The 17,077-nt window shown below is 37.7% G+C and overlaps 1 protein-coding gene across 4 annotated transcripts in view; it reads left to right on the forward strand.

Annotated features, from left to right (window-relative positions):
- The window catches only part of chuk (component of inhibitor of nuclear factor kappa B kinase complex), a 94,710-nt gene that overhangs the window by 15,497 nt on the left and 62,136 nt on the right, over positions 1-17,077 (forward strand). For all 4 annotated transcript variants that reach the window (XM_072282697.1, XM_072282696.1, XM_072282698.1 and 1 more), the window contains 6 exons: positions 1,566-1,683; positions 3,077-3,146; positions 4,395-4,483; positions 6,055-6,144; positions 10,429-10,553; positions 14,766-14,873. In XM_072282697.1, coding sequence (XP_072138798.1) covers positions 1,566-1,683; positions 3,077-3,146; positions 4,395-4,483; positions 6,055-6,144; positions 10,429-10,553; positions 14,766-14,873 — 600 coding nt within the window. The remainder of the gene's footprint in view (positions 1-1,565; positions 1,684-3,076; positions 3,147-4,394; positions 4,484-6,054; positions 6,145-10,428; positions 10,554-14,765; positions 14,874-17,077) is intronic.

Below are 17,077 nucleotides of genomic sequence, written 5' to 3' on the forward strand. Positions count from 1 at the left end.
ATCAAAGTATAGGTAACTCATGGATTTGAGCAAACATATCAAATGACATGAAAGGGTGAAAGTTGTAATTTTCATCTTTCAATAAACCAAATAAAGAGAGCATTTGTATTTATCTAGCATAGCCTGAGAACATCTAATCAAGTAATTTTTTTCTTTTTTTTAAAATGTGGTTATTATTTGCACCAGAGGTAGATATAGCAACCGAATTTGCAAGGCATCCCAAACAGCAGTGAGTTGTGAGACAATCTGCCTTTTTCTGGGTGGTTGAAGGGAGTATGTTGGTCTGCACAGTTTGTACAGTTTCTATTAATTCCAACCCCTTCCCCTCATTCGCCTTCCCCTCATTCCCCCTCCCCCAGGAAAACATAATTCGTCAAAAAGACTATAATAGATTTTTCAAATTTAAATAATGTGGCAAACCTTCAGTATGGGATTAGATTTGTCAGGCCAGATAGGGTGGTCTCTGCAAAGGTTTTAATCAGATTTTCTGATTTAGCTTTGAAATTGGTGATTGATCTGCAATTGACTCTAGAGATCTGCAGTGTAACATGCAGAATCAGCAGACTATATCTTAGCTTAACTTTCATTTGGCCAGTAGCACTGATCATGTTGAAACACGGGAAATGAATGTGATCACATTTTAGTATTGCATTACTGGTCCTCCCTTATGGGCACTTGCCGAAAAAACATCAGTATAGGATGTTGTAAAAATGCAGGAGGTCATTCAAACATTCAGTAACTTCAGTCTGACCCGAATATGTAGATTCCTATTGTGCCGGCTGGCAAACTGTCCAAATGATGAATTCTCAGAAATTGGATAAAGAAATTCTTTTCCTGATTTCCTGTGTCCTAGTTAGACTCACTGAGATGATGCTGTCTTGTACTAATGGAGTGAGTTCTTCCAAACAAAGTTCTGCGGAATGTCATGAGCAATTTTGAATTCTAATGGCCACAGTCTGAGTACCGAGTATGTGACCTTTCACAAGGAGTAACGTTCCATGATGTACTGAGGCCTGATAGCAAATTGCGCCTCTTCTTTGTGAATAGTTAGCCACTTCCTTCATGTTGTTAAATCTCAAATGTATAGTTCAGACAGTTGAACTTTCAAAAAATAGAAATTGTTTTACAGTGGAGACTATTTGTTCTAGTTTATCAATAAGGCTACAGTAAAGTTAAATTTGGCAAGCTTGTTAAATGTGTTTTCTAGTTTGTTTTCCATCATTTAAGGTGAGATGGGGTAGGTTCAAAGAATATGTGAGGAGCAATTTGCTTACACAGCGGCAGATACATTAGAGACTGTCAAAAGATGTTTAGATAGACACATAAATGAGGAAAATGGAAGGATATGGACTTTTTGTTGGCACAGAGAATTAATTAGTTTGTCCATTTGATTACTAAATTGGATTGGCAGAACATTGTGGGCCAAACAGCCTGTTCCTGTGCTGTAATGTTTAATGTCCTTCCTTCTCTCATTTCAATGCACTTGACTGTTTATCGATTACTTCTACTATCATGGGTATCTGAACATCACATCTCTTCTCTTGCCCCTCCTCCAAAAAAAAAAGGTTAAGCAATGCGAATGTTGTGAAAGCTCGTGAAGTTCCGGAGGAAATGCAGGATATTGCATGTAATGATGTCCCTCTACTAGTGATGGAATTTTGTACAGGAGGTAACTTGCGTAAGGTAATTTTGAAGGACACACTAAAGTGAAAATTTTAGCTTATAGAGGATTTAATGTGATTGCAAATTTTTTAAAGAATTTCTTTATGTATTAAACATCTGTTTAATCTGGTCCTGATGTAGGGTCTCAGCCAGAAACACCGACTGTACTCCTTTCCATAGATACTGCCTGGCTTGCTGAGTTCCTCCAGCATTTTGTGTGTGTAGACATCAATTTGGTCATTTTGATCAAGAACATAAAACCATAAGACAAAGGAGTAGAATTAGGCCATTCAGTCCATCAAGGACCTTCTGAAAATCCAAGTAAACAACATCCAGTGACTCTCTTGTTAACCTACCTGTTACTTTCTCAAAGAATTTCAACAGGTTTCTCAGGCAAGATTTACCCTCAAGGAAACCATGCTAACTTTGGCCTATTTTATAATGAGCATCCAAATACCTTGAAACCACATCCTTAATAGTGGATTCCAACATCTTCCCAAACACTGAAGTCAGGCTAACTGGCCTTTAATTTCCTTTCTTCTACCTCCCTCTCTTTTTGAAGAGTGGAGTGGCATTTGTAATTTTCCAGCCCTCTGGAATCATTAAGAAATAGCAGCAGAAGTAGCCTGCAGCCTCTCCAGCATTAGATGGTATCAAAATACTGGAGGAATTCAGCAGATCAGGCTGCATCAATAGAGAGGGATAAACAGTCAATGTTTCGGGTTGCTACCCTTATCAGGTCTGTCACTGCTTACCTTTTAATCTTCATCTCATCATCAGAGGGGAGAAAACAAAATTCTGCTCAGGTGTTGCATTTCTCTCTGTTGTTGAGATAGAAACCTAAATTTAGGGTAAGAATATTTTCACATTTATCCTGGGTGATGCTGTAGCATCTCTTGATTATTTCTGCTCAAGGTTGCCTGACATGGAGATATAGGAGTTTGTTGATAAGTAATTTTATCTTTTCCTACAGAAACATATCCAAACCTTTGTTTCTCAGTTAATTTTTAAACTCAAAATTCATTCAGTTATGTTTTACTCGTGCAAATTTTGCATGCCATACAGTATGGTTCTATAAAGCTAATATTATAATTGGCACTTTTATACATTTAAAACATTGCTTATATTTATGTACATTATGTACATTTAAAACATAGCTTACAACAAATGGACATTAAAATTTTGTTTTTGCCTTTTTTATGTTTGTGGAAAACTCTTTAATTTTCTATGAGCGTGCTTGCATTTTCCCATTTTTTAAATAATTTGTTTGAACAGAATATATTTAGTTTGAATTGTGTATTTATTATTAGAGGTTTATAATGCATCTTCCATTTTCGTGCAGGATAATTTTAGTATTTTTTGTTCAAATGTGTTTTCTGTGGGTTTTTTTGCTAACTTTGCATTTTGTTTCAAGTTGTTGAGCAAGCCTGAAAATTGCTGTGGACTTAAAGAAAGCCAAGTATTAAGCTTATTGCAAGATGTTGGTAGGTACTTTTATTCATTTATAATTATTAGGTTTCCTACATATATTATGCATTTATTGAGTCACCTTTCTGGCATCCTTGCACATCTCAGATATTTTATTATTACGAATTGAGAGACCTGGCTGAGATTTCGAAGTTACAGGTGAATATATTGATGTTCATGTTCACTAAGTTTAAAGTAATCTCGATGTAACAACTGTAATGTACATTGAATGTGGTAAAACTTATTTTTCTGTAGCATGTTGACTAAGCAGTGAAGTTTTCACAGAGAAGTCAACATGATCGCAGAGCTCAATAAAGAGAATATCTCTCTTGAGTTGACCTAACTGGTTTAATGATGAGTCAAGGAAAGGTGTTTGGTTTTCCTGAAGAGAAATTGTAAAGATTTGAAAATGAATTGAACTGCCTTAGCCTATGAGATCCTCTTGATTCATGTTGTACAAAGCAAACTGGGGCCAGTCCCTGAGGTGCATAATATTATCTGTGAGGTTCAGTTTCCATGCTGCACTTGAATTGAAGTATTGACAACAGGGCACTCGTCTCTCCCTGTGTAACATTGATGTTAATTTTTTAATGGGAGCGGGGGTGAGAAAGCGGTGCCAATCTCCTCGCTCTTAAAAAGAATGCTAAACTGAATTTTGAAGAGTTGCCTATTTTATCTGTGGAAGAGCAAAGTTGGAAGTGTCAGAAAGGGTAATATAAAACAAAATCTGTAAATGGAAAAGTTCATTTAGAAAGAAACAAGATGCTGTAAAGTCTTGAAACATGTAACGCGTATTTTTTTTCTTATGATCAATGATGGTCTCCTTGCAGTTCTCACATTCTCTAACCTACTGCTCTTTTACAATATTTGATTTTGATACATCAGATAATCCATGGCACAAAAGGTCAAAATGCATGATGCATTGGATTAAATTAATTGGTAGAAGGATTAAAAGAGGGAGAATATGGGAAAAATCTCTCTCCTGAGAGGATTGTAAAAGTCTGGCACTAACTTGGAAGGATGGTAAAAGCAGAAGTCCTCATACATTTAAAGGGTGCTTGAAAAATGTACTTAACCAGACCTGACCTGTGGAAATGAGAACCAAGTCCTTGAAGGTGGGATTAGGCCAAATAGCATGAATACCATGGACCAAATGGCCTCCTGTATCATGAATATTCTATGATCTGATCAATCCTAAGAACAAAAGCACGCTGCTTTAAAACAAGCTTGCTTTCACCTACTATTTTGGATTTACTTTTAACCAGGTTCTGGCATCCAGTATTTGCATGACCACAGAATCATTCATAGAGATTTGAAACCTGAAAATATTGTATTGCAAGATGATAATGGCAAGGTGAGTGATTTGTAACAATAATTAAAACAAAAATAGATAGAATTTTATTGATTTTATTTTTATTTAGAGATACAGCATGGTAACAGGCCCTTCTGACCCAATGAGCCCTTACTGTCCAGTTACATCCATGTGACCCTTTACTAACCGATACATCTTTGGGATTTGGGAGGAAACTGGAACATACAGAGGAAACTGACAGTGACTGGGAGAACGTACAAACTCTTTACAGACAGCAGCGGGGGGGAAAGCAGAGTTTTATCCTTTGCTTATCCAACTAAAGTTTAAGAAATATGGGCAGATTTCTAATCCTTTCATCCTGGACCTTTTTCTTTTGTGTCTGATTGTCCATGCCTTACCATTTAATTGTTTTTGTTATGATAGAGGCATTGGATCAATGTATGATCTTTCTGTTTCTGTTTCCTTTTCTCTTCCTTCAGTTAGAGATTTGCATCTATGCTAGTTATAATGATAGCTTTCCTTGTTAAGTGGACAAATCATTCATTTGCAAATGAAGGAAGCATTTTGCAGAAGCTCCAAATGTGCATGTTCAATATAACTTGTACTTCAAAATCCAGCCATTTTCTTCATTTCAATTCAGCATTTCCTTTATTTAAAAAAAAAAGCATCTTGTCCCCTCTGTCCTTGCAACTACTGCTCCAACTCCAATCTTTACTTCTGATAGAGATCATTGAATGAATTGTCATCTCCTAAATCTGAGCCCATTTTTCTTGAAGTTCATCAAGCGGGTTTCCATCAGTTTCGAATCCATGCACACAAGAGTCCATTCAAAGACAAATGGTGTCAGTTCCCTTCTCAACACAATAACTTGACCTTTCCTCTGCAGCACCTTTATCTGTCATTTGAGTGTGACTATCTTTGCTCTGTTTGATTCTTGCTTACCTAGTCGTAACTAGGTAATCTCAAGGGAATGGTTTCCCCTCTCATGCTTAGTTAGTTTGCTGAGTTATAGGAATGCATGAATCTCGTTTCCCTCTTGCCTCATTTCCCCACTGAGAATCAGTCTGAGTGTTGGTTGCGTTGTGATCTGTATTTGTTTCATTGACGCCTATAGCAGCATTTGTTAATAATGAACAAACAGTGCTCTTCCAGACTTTATTGAGGTAGCTTTCTAATAAGACATAATCCATGGCAACCATGTAATTCCATTTTTATTCAAACATTTATCAAAAGCTGATAAATATTTTTGTTCCCATTAATTCACAATGTGTTTCACTGAAATTGTGATTCCATTTAGCTGATCTTCAAATTATATTTCAGTGTTTTACTTATCTTCAGTACTTGATTTTTGTAGTCAGTTTCTCAACAGTTATACAAGATTACAGCAGCTTCATTCTCCAGTTTTCATTTGGAGTTTGCATTAGCAGCATTTCTCTTTTGTTTTTCTATAGTGAGGTGAAGGTGGAATGAGAAAATAGGAGTTAAATTTTATCGGTAACTAACAACAAAATGTATGATCCACATAACAGAATTTAATATTCAGTAAAAGGATTTTACTCAGTTGTAAAAATATTTGCCAAATAGAGCAAATAAATGTATTTTTGTTATTGCAGTTGATACATAAAATAATTGACTTGGGCTATGCCAAAGATCTAGACCAAGGAAGTCTTTGCACATCTTTCGTGGGGACATTACAATATCTGGTAAGTTTTGCTTTGCATTGTTTATTGTGCTATGACTTAGGTATCGTAATATATGAACATAATCAGGCCAATCCTGATGAAGGGTCCCGACCCAAGTTGTCGACTGTCTGTTCCTTCCCATGGATGCTGACTGACCTGAGTTGCTGCAGCATTTTTCGTCTGTTACTCTGGATTTCTAGCAGCTGCAGAATTTCTTGTGCTTATGAACGCAATTAATTGTATTCGGTCTCAGTAGCATTTCTAAGCATGTGAAATGTATTCAATGATTACTGTTGGGAGAATGTTACGCCTGGAAAAGGTAAGAAATTTGAATTAAGAATATAGGTCTATTAAAATTCCCGATTATTAAATCCTTTACACCTTTAAATCACAATTGCCTGTCATTTTATAATTCCATCCTCCAGTAGAAATGCTTCAGTTTTATCAGTTTCAAAAGGAAAACAGCATTTTGATATCAATCTTGCTTTAAGTTATTCAGCTGACACTATGACTCCAGCTTGCCTGAAGACTACTTTGTGTGTTTGACAAAAGCGAATAAGTTCAAGATTCAATATTCAAGATTGTTTAATGTCATTTCTGTGCATAAGTGTACAGGAGAACAAAATAATTGTTACTCCAGATCTAATGCAGCACAAAAAAAAAGATCAATAATAATGAAAAACACAAATGTAAATACATAAGTTAATTTACATTGATTATATATTCATAAAGTGATGCTACATATAAGGTCGTCTTTTGCTCGTTATGGCACTGGCATTTTGGGCAGCAATGAAGGTCCTCCGTCTCTGGTGGCATTCACGGTTTCTTTCATCATGTCAGTAGCTTCCTCTCGGTTTACTATCAGTCATGTAAGTCCCAGGTGGATACTCAGGAATACCATTGCACACAGATCTGAAGTATTCTTCATTGCTGTTTACATTACGGTTCGGTTTGACCAGTCAGGGTTGTTAACCCTGAGCTGAACCCCCGAACCTGGAATCTGGCCTCTACCCTTTGACTTGTTTGGCATGGGTGGCCTACCAAAAGCTAAAGCATAAAGCTCTGACTCCAACCAGCATAGCTCTCCAGGTCATTGAGGTATGCAAGCCTCCACACCATGAGAAGGTTGTGGTCCTCTTGGAGGATTTGGTGGTGCTAGAAAGTTTGTGCAGACAATTGTAAAGAATTCTCTATTTCTGCATAAATATGACCTAAAATGTGATTAGATCTTCAGTTAAATCCTAAAACTAGATAAAGAGAACCCAGTTAAGTAAATAACACAAAAACATTATACTTGTTCATTTATTTATTGAGAAAAATGTTCCAATATTACATGTATTTGTTGGAAAAAGTATGTGAACATCTGGGGTAAATAGCTTCTACAAAAGCTATTTGGAGTCAGGTGCTCCAATCCCAATCAATGAGATGAGATTGAAGGTGTGGGTTGTAGAGATGCCCTGCCTTATAAATATACAAACAAAGTTAGGCTACTGACAGAGCCTGCTCTTCTCAAGAAAGATCTGTTTATGTGCACCGTTCCTTGATCAAAACAACTTTCAGAGGACCTTGGAAGAAGAATTGTAGAGATGCATGAAACTGCGAAAGGCTACAAAAGCATTTCTAAAGACCTAAATATTCATCAGTCCATGGCAAGAAAATTTGTCTACAAATGGAGGAAATCTAGTATTGTTGGTCTCTCCCTAGGAGTGGACATCCTGCAAAGATCACACCAAGAGCACAACATGCACTGCTGAAGGAGGTGAAATAGAACCCATGGGTAATGGCAAGAGACCTGCAGAAATCTCTAGAACTTGCTAAAATCTCTGGTCATCTGTCTACTATAAGAAAAACACTTAACAAGAATAGTGTTCATGGAAGGACACCATGGAGAAAACCACCGCTCTCTAAAAACAGACATTGCTGCACCTCTCAAGTTTGCAAAAGACCACCTGGATGTTCTACAACGCTTCTGGGACAATGTTCTTTGGATAGATAAAGTTGAACTTTTTGGCAGAAATGCACATTGCTATGTTTGGAGGAAAAAGGGCATGCCGCACCAACACCAAAACTTTATCCCAACTATGAAGCATGGTGGAAAGAGCATCCTGGTTTGGGGCTGCTTTGTTGCCTCAGGGCCTGGACAGCTTGCAGTCGTTGAGGGAACAGTGAATTCAACATTGTATCAAGACATTTTATAGGAGAATGTCAGGGTAGCAGTCCGTCACCTGAAATGAAAATGATCGTGAAAAAAGACGATCGGAAAGACAAGAATAAATCAGCAACAGAATGGTTTGAAAAGAAGAAAATTTGTGTTTTGGAATGACCGAGTCAAAGTCCAGACCTTAATCCTATAGAAATGTTGTGGGAGGACCTGAAGCAAACAGTTCATGCAAGAAGGCCCACCAACATCCCAGGGTTGAAGCAATTTTGTAAGCAGGAATGGCATTAAAGTTCCTCCAAGCTGATGTGCAGGACTGATCAACAGTTACTGGAAAGATTTAGTTGAAGGGGGTCACCCAGTTACTGAAAGCAAAGATTCACATACTTTTTCCAACAAATGCATGTAATATTAGATAATTTTTCTCAATGAATAAGTGAACAAGTACAAAGTTTTTTGTGATATGTATTTAATTGGGTTCTCTTTATCTAGCTTTAGGACTTAAGTGAAGATCTGATCATATTTATGCAGAAATAGAGAAAATTCTACAGGAGTCACGAACTTTCTAGCACCACTGTACATAATGTGAATGACAGGAAATAATAAAATAGTGGTGGAGGTGTTGATCAGCCTTACTGTCTGGGGAAAGTAACTGTTTTTGAGTCTGGTCCTTTTGGTGTGGATGCTACGCAGCCTCCTCCCTGATGGAAGTGGGACAAACTTTCTCCATGTTTTTGTAAGTGTATCTTTATTTTTTCTTTTTCAATATTTTTATTGATATTATATAAATTGCATGAATACAAATACAAAATTCAAAAGGGTACAAGTAAATAATACGAATTACATTACATTTAAATCACAGTATTATGATCACAGTATCCCATATTCCAAATCAATCATGTAGAAAAGAAGATTGAATTATAAAATGAAATAAAAATAAAATAATTGTATTTTATTTAAAAAAGAACTTACCCCCACTCCCAAAATGAGCTGGTTGGTAAAAGAAAAAGAAGAAGAAAATACCTTACCATATGATATAATAATAATGGCTCAGATCCATACTTTAATAACAGTTCAAAGATTATGAAAATAATTTAGAAAGGGTCCCCATAATATTAGAAAATCATGTGTTGAATCAGAAATTGAACAGTGAATCTTGTCTAGATCGAGGCACAACATAACGTCAGATAGCCATTGAGCATGAGTGGGCGGGGCGGCCTCCTTCCACTTGAGCAAGATCGCCCTCCTGGCCATAAGAGACATAAAGGCCAATACCCGCAAATTAGATGGCTTCAATTTTGTAGCTCTATCCTCAACAATACCAAACATGGCAGTCAAAGGATTGGGCTTAAAGCTGACATTGAAAAGTGCAGAAAAAGTTTGAAATATATCTTTCCTGAATTTTTCAAGGCTCGGACATGTCCAAGACATATGAATTAGTGTGGCCACTCCATTAGTACATCTATCACAGTAAGGGGAAATATCTGCGTAGAAACGGGAGAGCTTGTCTTTAGACAAATGAACTCTGTGTTCCACTTTGAATTGTAATAAAGAATGACGAGCACATAATGATGAAGAATTAAGCAATTTTAAAATAATTTTCCAGCTCTCTTCAGATATGAAAATCTGTAAATCCTTTTCCCAATCTCCTTTAATTTTATCTAAAGTGGCCTTTTTCAGTCCCAACAGTAGACCATAAATGTAAGATATTGAACCGTTATCAGAGAGTTTCAGATTAAAAATTGTATCTATTATATTCTTGACTTGTAGGAAATGTATGTAATTGAGATGTATGTAAGTGTATCTTTCAGTCAAGTCAAATCTGTAAATCTCTGAAGAAGGTTATTCATATTTCATGTAACCTCTTTGTAGAAGAACTAGGACCGGTAAATTTATTATTTATATTTTCAGTTCATTTTATCTAAAGTTTGTTATTATTATAACATGGTCTGCTTAGAGATTAAATAATTGCCAGTATCAGGTTTGTCAATGAATTGATCACGCCGATTTTAGCTGATCACAGTTTGTACCATAGTAAGATGAATATCAAACGTTTTTGAGTTAATGTTGGTTTACTTTCTTATCCTTTATTTTAAAGAGATCCAAAAACAACTTGTGTGTTCAAAGCATTGTTGTCTTTCTTCTAGGCTCCAGAGCTATTTGATTCACAATCTTACACAGTCACTGTAGACTACTGGAGCTTTGGAACACTAGTATTTGAGTGCATCTCAGGATTTCGACCGTTTTTGCATAACATGCAACCTTTTCAGTCGTAAGTAAATTGGCTTTGTATCCCTGTATACTGCTTCAATCACAATTACAACTTCAACGATGTAGTCCTGTGAAAGAATATCACATCACAGATTAATTAGACAAAACTGGCATTGAGAAAGAGGGTATATTAGATTATGAGGACACGCAGTCCTCTTTTATTGTCATTTAGTAACAAAGACAAGGACCATGATCCAGGAGACAAGTTTTTGGGAATGGATTAAATGAACCTGATGGTTGGACACCAATTTAAGTGTCGTGCCGAATTGGAAAAGTCAGGTACAGATCAAATCGAGGCAGTGGGGACCAGGTGCATGAGGGCATATGGAAGTGACTGAACATGATGTTTGGACGATGATCTAAGCGCTGGGCCGAATCGAAAAGTCAGGTACAGGCCAAATTGAGGCAGTGGGGTCCCAGCTCTAGAGTATATCGAGGATGATGATATTAGCGCTGGGCCAGATTGAAAAGGTCAGGGTGTCGGGGCCTGAGGTGAGGTTCAGCTTGCTGCTCCATGACGCTTACTCGGCTCTGCACTGAACTATCTGTCTTGGGTCTTGTACTCTCTTTGTGGACTATAGTTCAGAACGCTATTTGCTTGCAATTATTGTTTGCATGATTTGTGCTTAACGGTCTTTTTTTAATGGGTTATTTTTGGTTTCTCTGTTTTGTGGCTCCCTGTCAGGAGACGAATCTCAAGGTTGTATAATGTATAGTCCCTATAAAAAGTATTTACCCCCCTCCCCCCAGAAGTGTTCATGTTTTATTGTTTTACAACATTGAATCGCAGTGGATTTAATTTGGCTTTTTTTGACACTGATAATCAGGAAAAGACTCTTTTGTGTCCAAGTGAAAACAGATCTCCAAAAAGTAATTAAATTAATTACAAATATAAAACCACAATAATTGATTGCATAAGTATTCACCCCCTTTCCCCATTCTTCTTTAAAAAAACTACTTAAACTCTGTCAGATTACATGGGGGTCATAAGTGAACAGCCATTTTCAAGTCCGGCCACAAATTCTCAATTTAGATTGAGGTCTGGCCTCTGACTTGGCCACTCCAGCACATTAACCTTGTTATTTTTAAGCTGTTCCTGTCCACTTTGGCTTTTATGCTTAGGGTCGTAGTCTTGCTGGAAAACAAATCTTCTCTAAGTCGCAGTTCTCTTGCAGACTGCATCAGGTTTTCTTCCAGGATTTCCCTGTATTTTGCTGCTTTCATTTTGCCTTCTACCTTTACAAGCCTTCCAGGGCCTGCTGCAGTGAAGCATCCCCACAGCATGATGCAGCCACCACCATGCTTCACAGCAGGAATGGTGTGTTTTTGATGATGTGCCGTGTTTGGCTTACGCCAAACATTGTGTTTAGTCTGATGGCCAAAAAACTCAATTTTGGTTTCATCAGACTAATAAACCTTCCAGCTGACTTCAGAGTCTCCCATGTACCTTCTGGCAAACTCTAGCCGAGATTTCATGTGGGTTTTTTTCAACAGTGGCTTTCTCTTTGCCACCCTCCCACAAAACTGCAACTGGTGAAGCACCCAGCCAACAGTTGTTGTATGTGAGTCTCTCCCATCTCAGCCACTGAAGCTTGTAACTCCTCCAGAGTTGTCATAAGTCTCTTGGTGCCTTCCCTCATTAATCCCCTTCTTGCACAGTCACTCAGTTTTTGAGGATGGCCTGCTCTAGGCAGATTTACAGTGCCATATTCTTTCCATTTCTTGATGATTAACTTAACTGTACTCCAAGGAATATTCAGTGACTTGGAAATTTTCTTGTCTCCATCTCCTGACTTGTGCTTTTCAATAACCTTTTCACAGAGTTGCTTAGTTGCTTGGAGTGTTTTTTTGTCTCCATGGTGTAGTTTTTGCCAGGATACTGACTCATAATCAGCTGGACCTTCCAGATCCAGTGTATTTTTACTGCATTCAATTGAAACACCTTGACTGCACACAGGCCTCCAAAACAGATCTCTATTTAACTAATTATGTGACTTCTAAAACCAATTGGCTTCACCAGTGATGATTTGGTGTGTCATATTAAAAGGGGGGGGGCAAATACTGATGCAATCAATTATTCTGTGTTTTATATTTGTAATTAATTTAGATCACTTTATAGAGATCTGTTTTCACTTTGACATGAAAGAGTCTTGTCCTGTTGATCGGTCTCAAAGCCATATTAAATCCCCTGTGATTCAACATTGTAAAACAATAAAACATGAAAACTCACAAGGAGGTGAATACTTTTTGTAGGCACTGTATAGATACTTTGATAATAAATATACTTTAAACTTTGAACTTTGAAATGAAGGGATATGGTGTTGGGGGAGGCGGGGTGGGAGTCCAAGGTGGAGACCAAATGGCTAAGGAATGTTTAAAGTCAAGGGGCTAGGAATTACATACCATAAGTTTGATTGGAGTAGAATTATATCAGAGGGTTTCAGTGCTGGAGGAGATTAGAGATAAGGAGGAGCAAAGTCATGGTGGAGTTCGAACATGAAAATAAATTAAGGGTTTGCTGAATTAGGAGCCTATAAAGGTTGGTAGACATGAGACAGTTATGGTATGGGATAAAGGAATGGCAGTTTGAATGAGCTCGTATTAGATGAGATGTCAATAGCTGTCCATTGGAATATCAGAAAAATCATGCAGCAGGGTAAGAAAGTCTTTGATGAGCTGAGGTGTTGTAACATGAAGGGTTAACTTGCCTGTCGGTCAAAAGCCCCTTCCACTGTGCCAGTTGCTGATTGGCTCATTTGATGGATGTGGCAGCTTTCTCCCTTTTGCTGGCTTCGCACAACAGCACCAGCTTCTGGTTTTGGGCACCCCAGGGAGATAAGAATAGTGCATGTGAGATGCTTTGTCTCTTTTCGCTGGGGGTTCCTTTCAGACTGGGTCATGATCAGGAATGAAGAGCCATTGAAAAAGTATCCTGCAGATAGGAGTGTATGCACACTTTGATAAGTACCTGTTTGTTGAATATTTAGTGTTACAGTTGTGTAACCTGGGAAATACTGGTTTGAGTTAGAAGTGTTGTTGAATGTTCAGTGTTGTGATTTTGCAACTTAGATTAGATTAAATTATGAGGACACGCAGTCCTCTTTTATTGTCATTTAATAATGCATGCATTAAGAAATGATACTTAGGGGCTTAGATATGTACTTGTTTGACTTAGATGCTTGTCTGAGTGCTTCACTGTAAATAAATAGTTAACGTGCTTACTCACGATCACTGTTTCCTGTCCCACTTACTGAATCCGCAAATCTGCTTCCATGTAACAAACGTGGATGGAGATTTTATTGAGGTGGACTGCATTTCAATTGTAGCAATGGTGAAAATTTGATTGGGACGGTTTATTGCATAGATTGGAGTTTGAGAAGGAACCAGCTGTAATGTCATTTTGCCTAGAATGGCACCTTGAACGTGAAATACTATAAACAATGCCATATTGTGCTTCTAGTGTAAAGGACCCTTGATGAATTTCACCCCTCCCCCCCCCCACGAACCCACACACAGAAAACAAATCGTACAAAACGGCAAGAAAGAACAAAAAAAGTGGAAAAATTACAGAAGATAAAACACAAAATCAGGAGTCCAGGCATATTCAGTTCAGCTCAGTTCAATTCAATCTGTCTTTGTGTCATTCGTTACTTACAGGCCACCCTGATCAAAATAGCAACAAAAAAAGCAGCGACCAGAAATGAGAAAGACATCATAATGTGTACATAGAGTTCAATCCGCAAACCGCATCAAATAAACTTGCTCAAGACCCAGGACTTGTGTTCATTTGTCGTAAAATTTGTTTTATGGCAGCAGTACTATGCAAGACATAAAAAAGAATATTAGTATAAGTTACAATAAGCAATAAAATAAATAATGTAAAAGAGGAATTGTTAGGTAGTGTTCATGAAATTCGATAGCAGAGGGAACGAAGCTGATCCTAAACTACCCATCATCAAAAGGACATCTTCACAAGGTGATGCCTCAGGAAGGCAGCATCAACATTAAGGACTCACGCCATCAGGGGCACGGTCTCTTCTCATTGTTCCCATCAGGGAGGAGGTACAGCAGCCTGAAAATGCACTCTCAGCATTTCAGGAACAGCTTCTTCCATTATGGGATTACTATTTATATTATTTTTTGTAGTAATGAAACAAAAGTATTGATATTTATTTCCATTGTAGTTACTCATGTAACTTATGTTTCATTTTAGGCAAGACAAAATTAAATACAAGGGCCAATATGACATTATGGCTGTTGAAGAGATGAATGGTGAAGTAAAGTTCTCCACAAATTTACCGCAGCCCAATGGCCTTAGCAGGTGAGTATTCTTGTTTGTAGAATTTTCTGCATCTTGAACAACTTAAATTTTACTTTAATGTAAAATTAAACAGAACTTCAATCTTACTAAGTGAAGGATTGTGTAGCCTGGCCCGGACTGTGGTGAAAACAGAAACTCAGGACGTACCATAATGAAAGATGGGTTTCATGTAATTACAAGTAGAAAGAACAGGAAAGGTGAAATAATCAAACTCTTTATGCTTGTCTGGTTTTGGTATTCTTAAGAATTTTTAAAATTTTCAACTTCCTGTCTTAACATCTTTGTTTTGAACAGTGTGCATACTTTGGTTAAATAGTTTAATCGTAGCAGTCGTTTGATATCTTGCTTAAAAGGTCAGTGTTCCACAGTCACATTGGAGGGTGAGTGGTTGGAGACTTTGTCTGAGAAGAATTGCAGGATAATGTTCAGGAGTGCTGTTTCACTTCACCATTCAGGGATACTGAGAAGAGTTTCATTTATCCAGCTCTTTGCCTAAGATCAGCATTGTCACTGATGTGAAGCAGTTGCTTGATTTCCAATAATATTGTGACGTTCTGGGCAGGGGCATGGTCGACAGCCTGCCCCTGCATTTCTAATGACCAATATTGTTTACTGTTCTTGTGTTAAAATGCTTTTATGGGATTATGGTGGGAAGTTCCAGTTCATTTATTGTTACATTTTAGCTAGGGTTATACAGTTATTTGCTTGTGTATTTGTGGGTCACCGTAACTGTAACCGGGCTGTGTGATGGTCATCTCCCCCCGTCTGTATGAGACTGGTTGGGTTCACTCTGTGGGTCATGGTGCCCAGTCTGTTTTGTGTCTATCACATAAAACCGTTGTTGAGTGAAGGAGCTTCCATAATGACAGACGAGGGACAAATGCTCACCACAATATGTTATAGCCAGTCACGCTGTTGATTGAAAGCATCCTTGAGTTCTCTTACATGGTTGATTTTTCCTTTTGTGAAAACGTGTGCACAAGCCAAACCTTGACTTGCTCTAGTGTGTGATGGATGCTGTTATTATATTGCATTAGTTAATTATAAGCAGAGAAGTACACTTGGAACATCTGGCAAATTGAGTTGTCCCCTTTCTAAATTGCTGCATGATTTTTGGATTAGTTGTATACCAGTGTATTGTTTGCTTAATTTAATAAAATTTGTGGACTATTTGCCAAAGCCTGTGTTCTTCCACATGATGAGCAGATATTTTAATTTGGCATCATGGTCGGCACAGACATGGTGGGTCAAAGGGCCTGTAACTATGCTTTGTTTTTCTATGTTCAAAATGCAACTAAGTATAACTGCAGTTCTTGATCTCTTCCACATAATGATTTCTTCCCACACCCTTAATAGTAACTCAGGTTTACAGTTACATCGTTTTTTTCCCTTGGAGTTGATTTTTTTTATGCATGTTGACAATTAATCTTTAGATTTAACCTATTCAGGTAACTATTAGAGCGGATCTACACTCAGTGGCCACTTTACTAGGTACCTCCTGTACCTAGTAAAGTGGCACTGGGTGTGTGTTCATGGTCTTCTACTGCTGTAGCCCTTCAGTTCAAGGTTCAACGTGTTATGAAGTCAGAGATGGTCTTCTGCACACCACTGTTGTAATGTGTGGTTATTTGAGTTGTTGTCACCTCCCTGTCAGTTTGAACCAGTCTGGCCATTCTTCCCTGACCTCTCTCATTAATGAGGTGTCTTTGTCCACAGAGCTGCTACTCATTGGATGTTATTTTGTTCTTCACAACGTTCTCCCTGCGAACTCTGTGCGAAAATCCCAGGAAATGAGCAGTTTCTGAGTTACTCAAACTACTCTGTTTGGCACCAACAATCATTCCACAGACAAAATCATTTAGGTCACATTTCTTCCCCATTCTGATGTTTGGTCTGAACAACAATTGAACCTCTTGCCCATGTCTGCATGCATTTATGCATTGAGCTGCTGCCATATGATTGGCTGGTTAAATATGTGCATTAACAAGCCGGTGTACCTAATAAAATGGCCACTGAGTGTAAATGACTCCATTTTTGTCAACCTTCTATCTTTTGCTTTTGTTGCTCTTGATGTGTCTCAATAAGGTAGAAATATTGAATATTGCTGAGATGATAAGTATTGGTTAAAATAGATGGTGTTATTGGCTAAAACGAAGCTTTTGCAGCCCATACATCAATGGAGGAATGATTCTAATTGCAGGAAT

This window comes from Mobula birostris, chromosome 18 (genome assembly GCF_030028105.1).
Source record: "Mobula birostris isolate sMobBir1 chromosome 18, sMobBir1.hap1, whole genome shotgun sequence".
NCBI lineage: Eukaryota > Metazoa > Chordata > Chondrichthyes > Myliobatiformes > Myliobatidae > Mobula > Mobula birostris.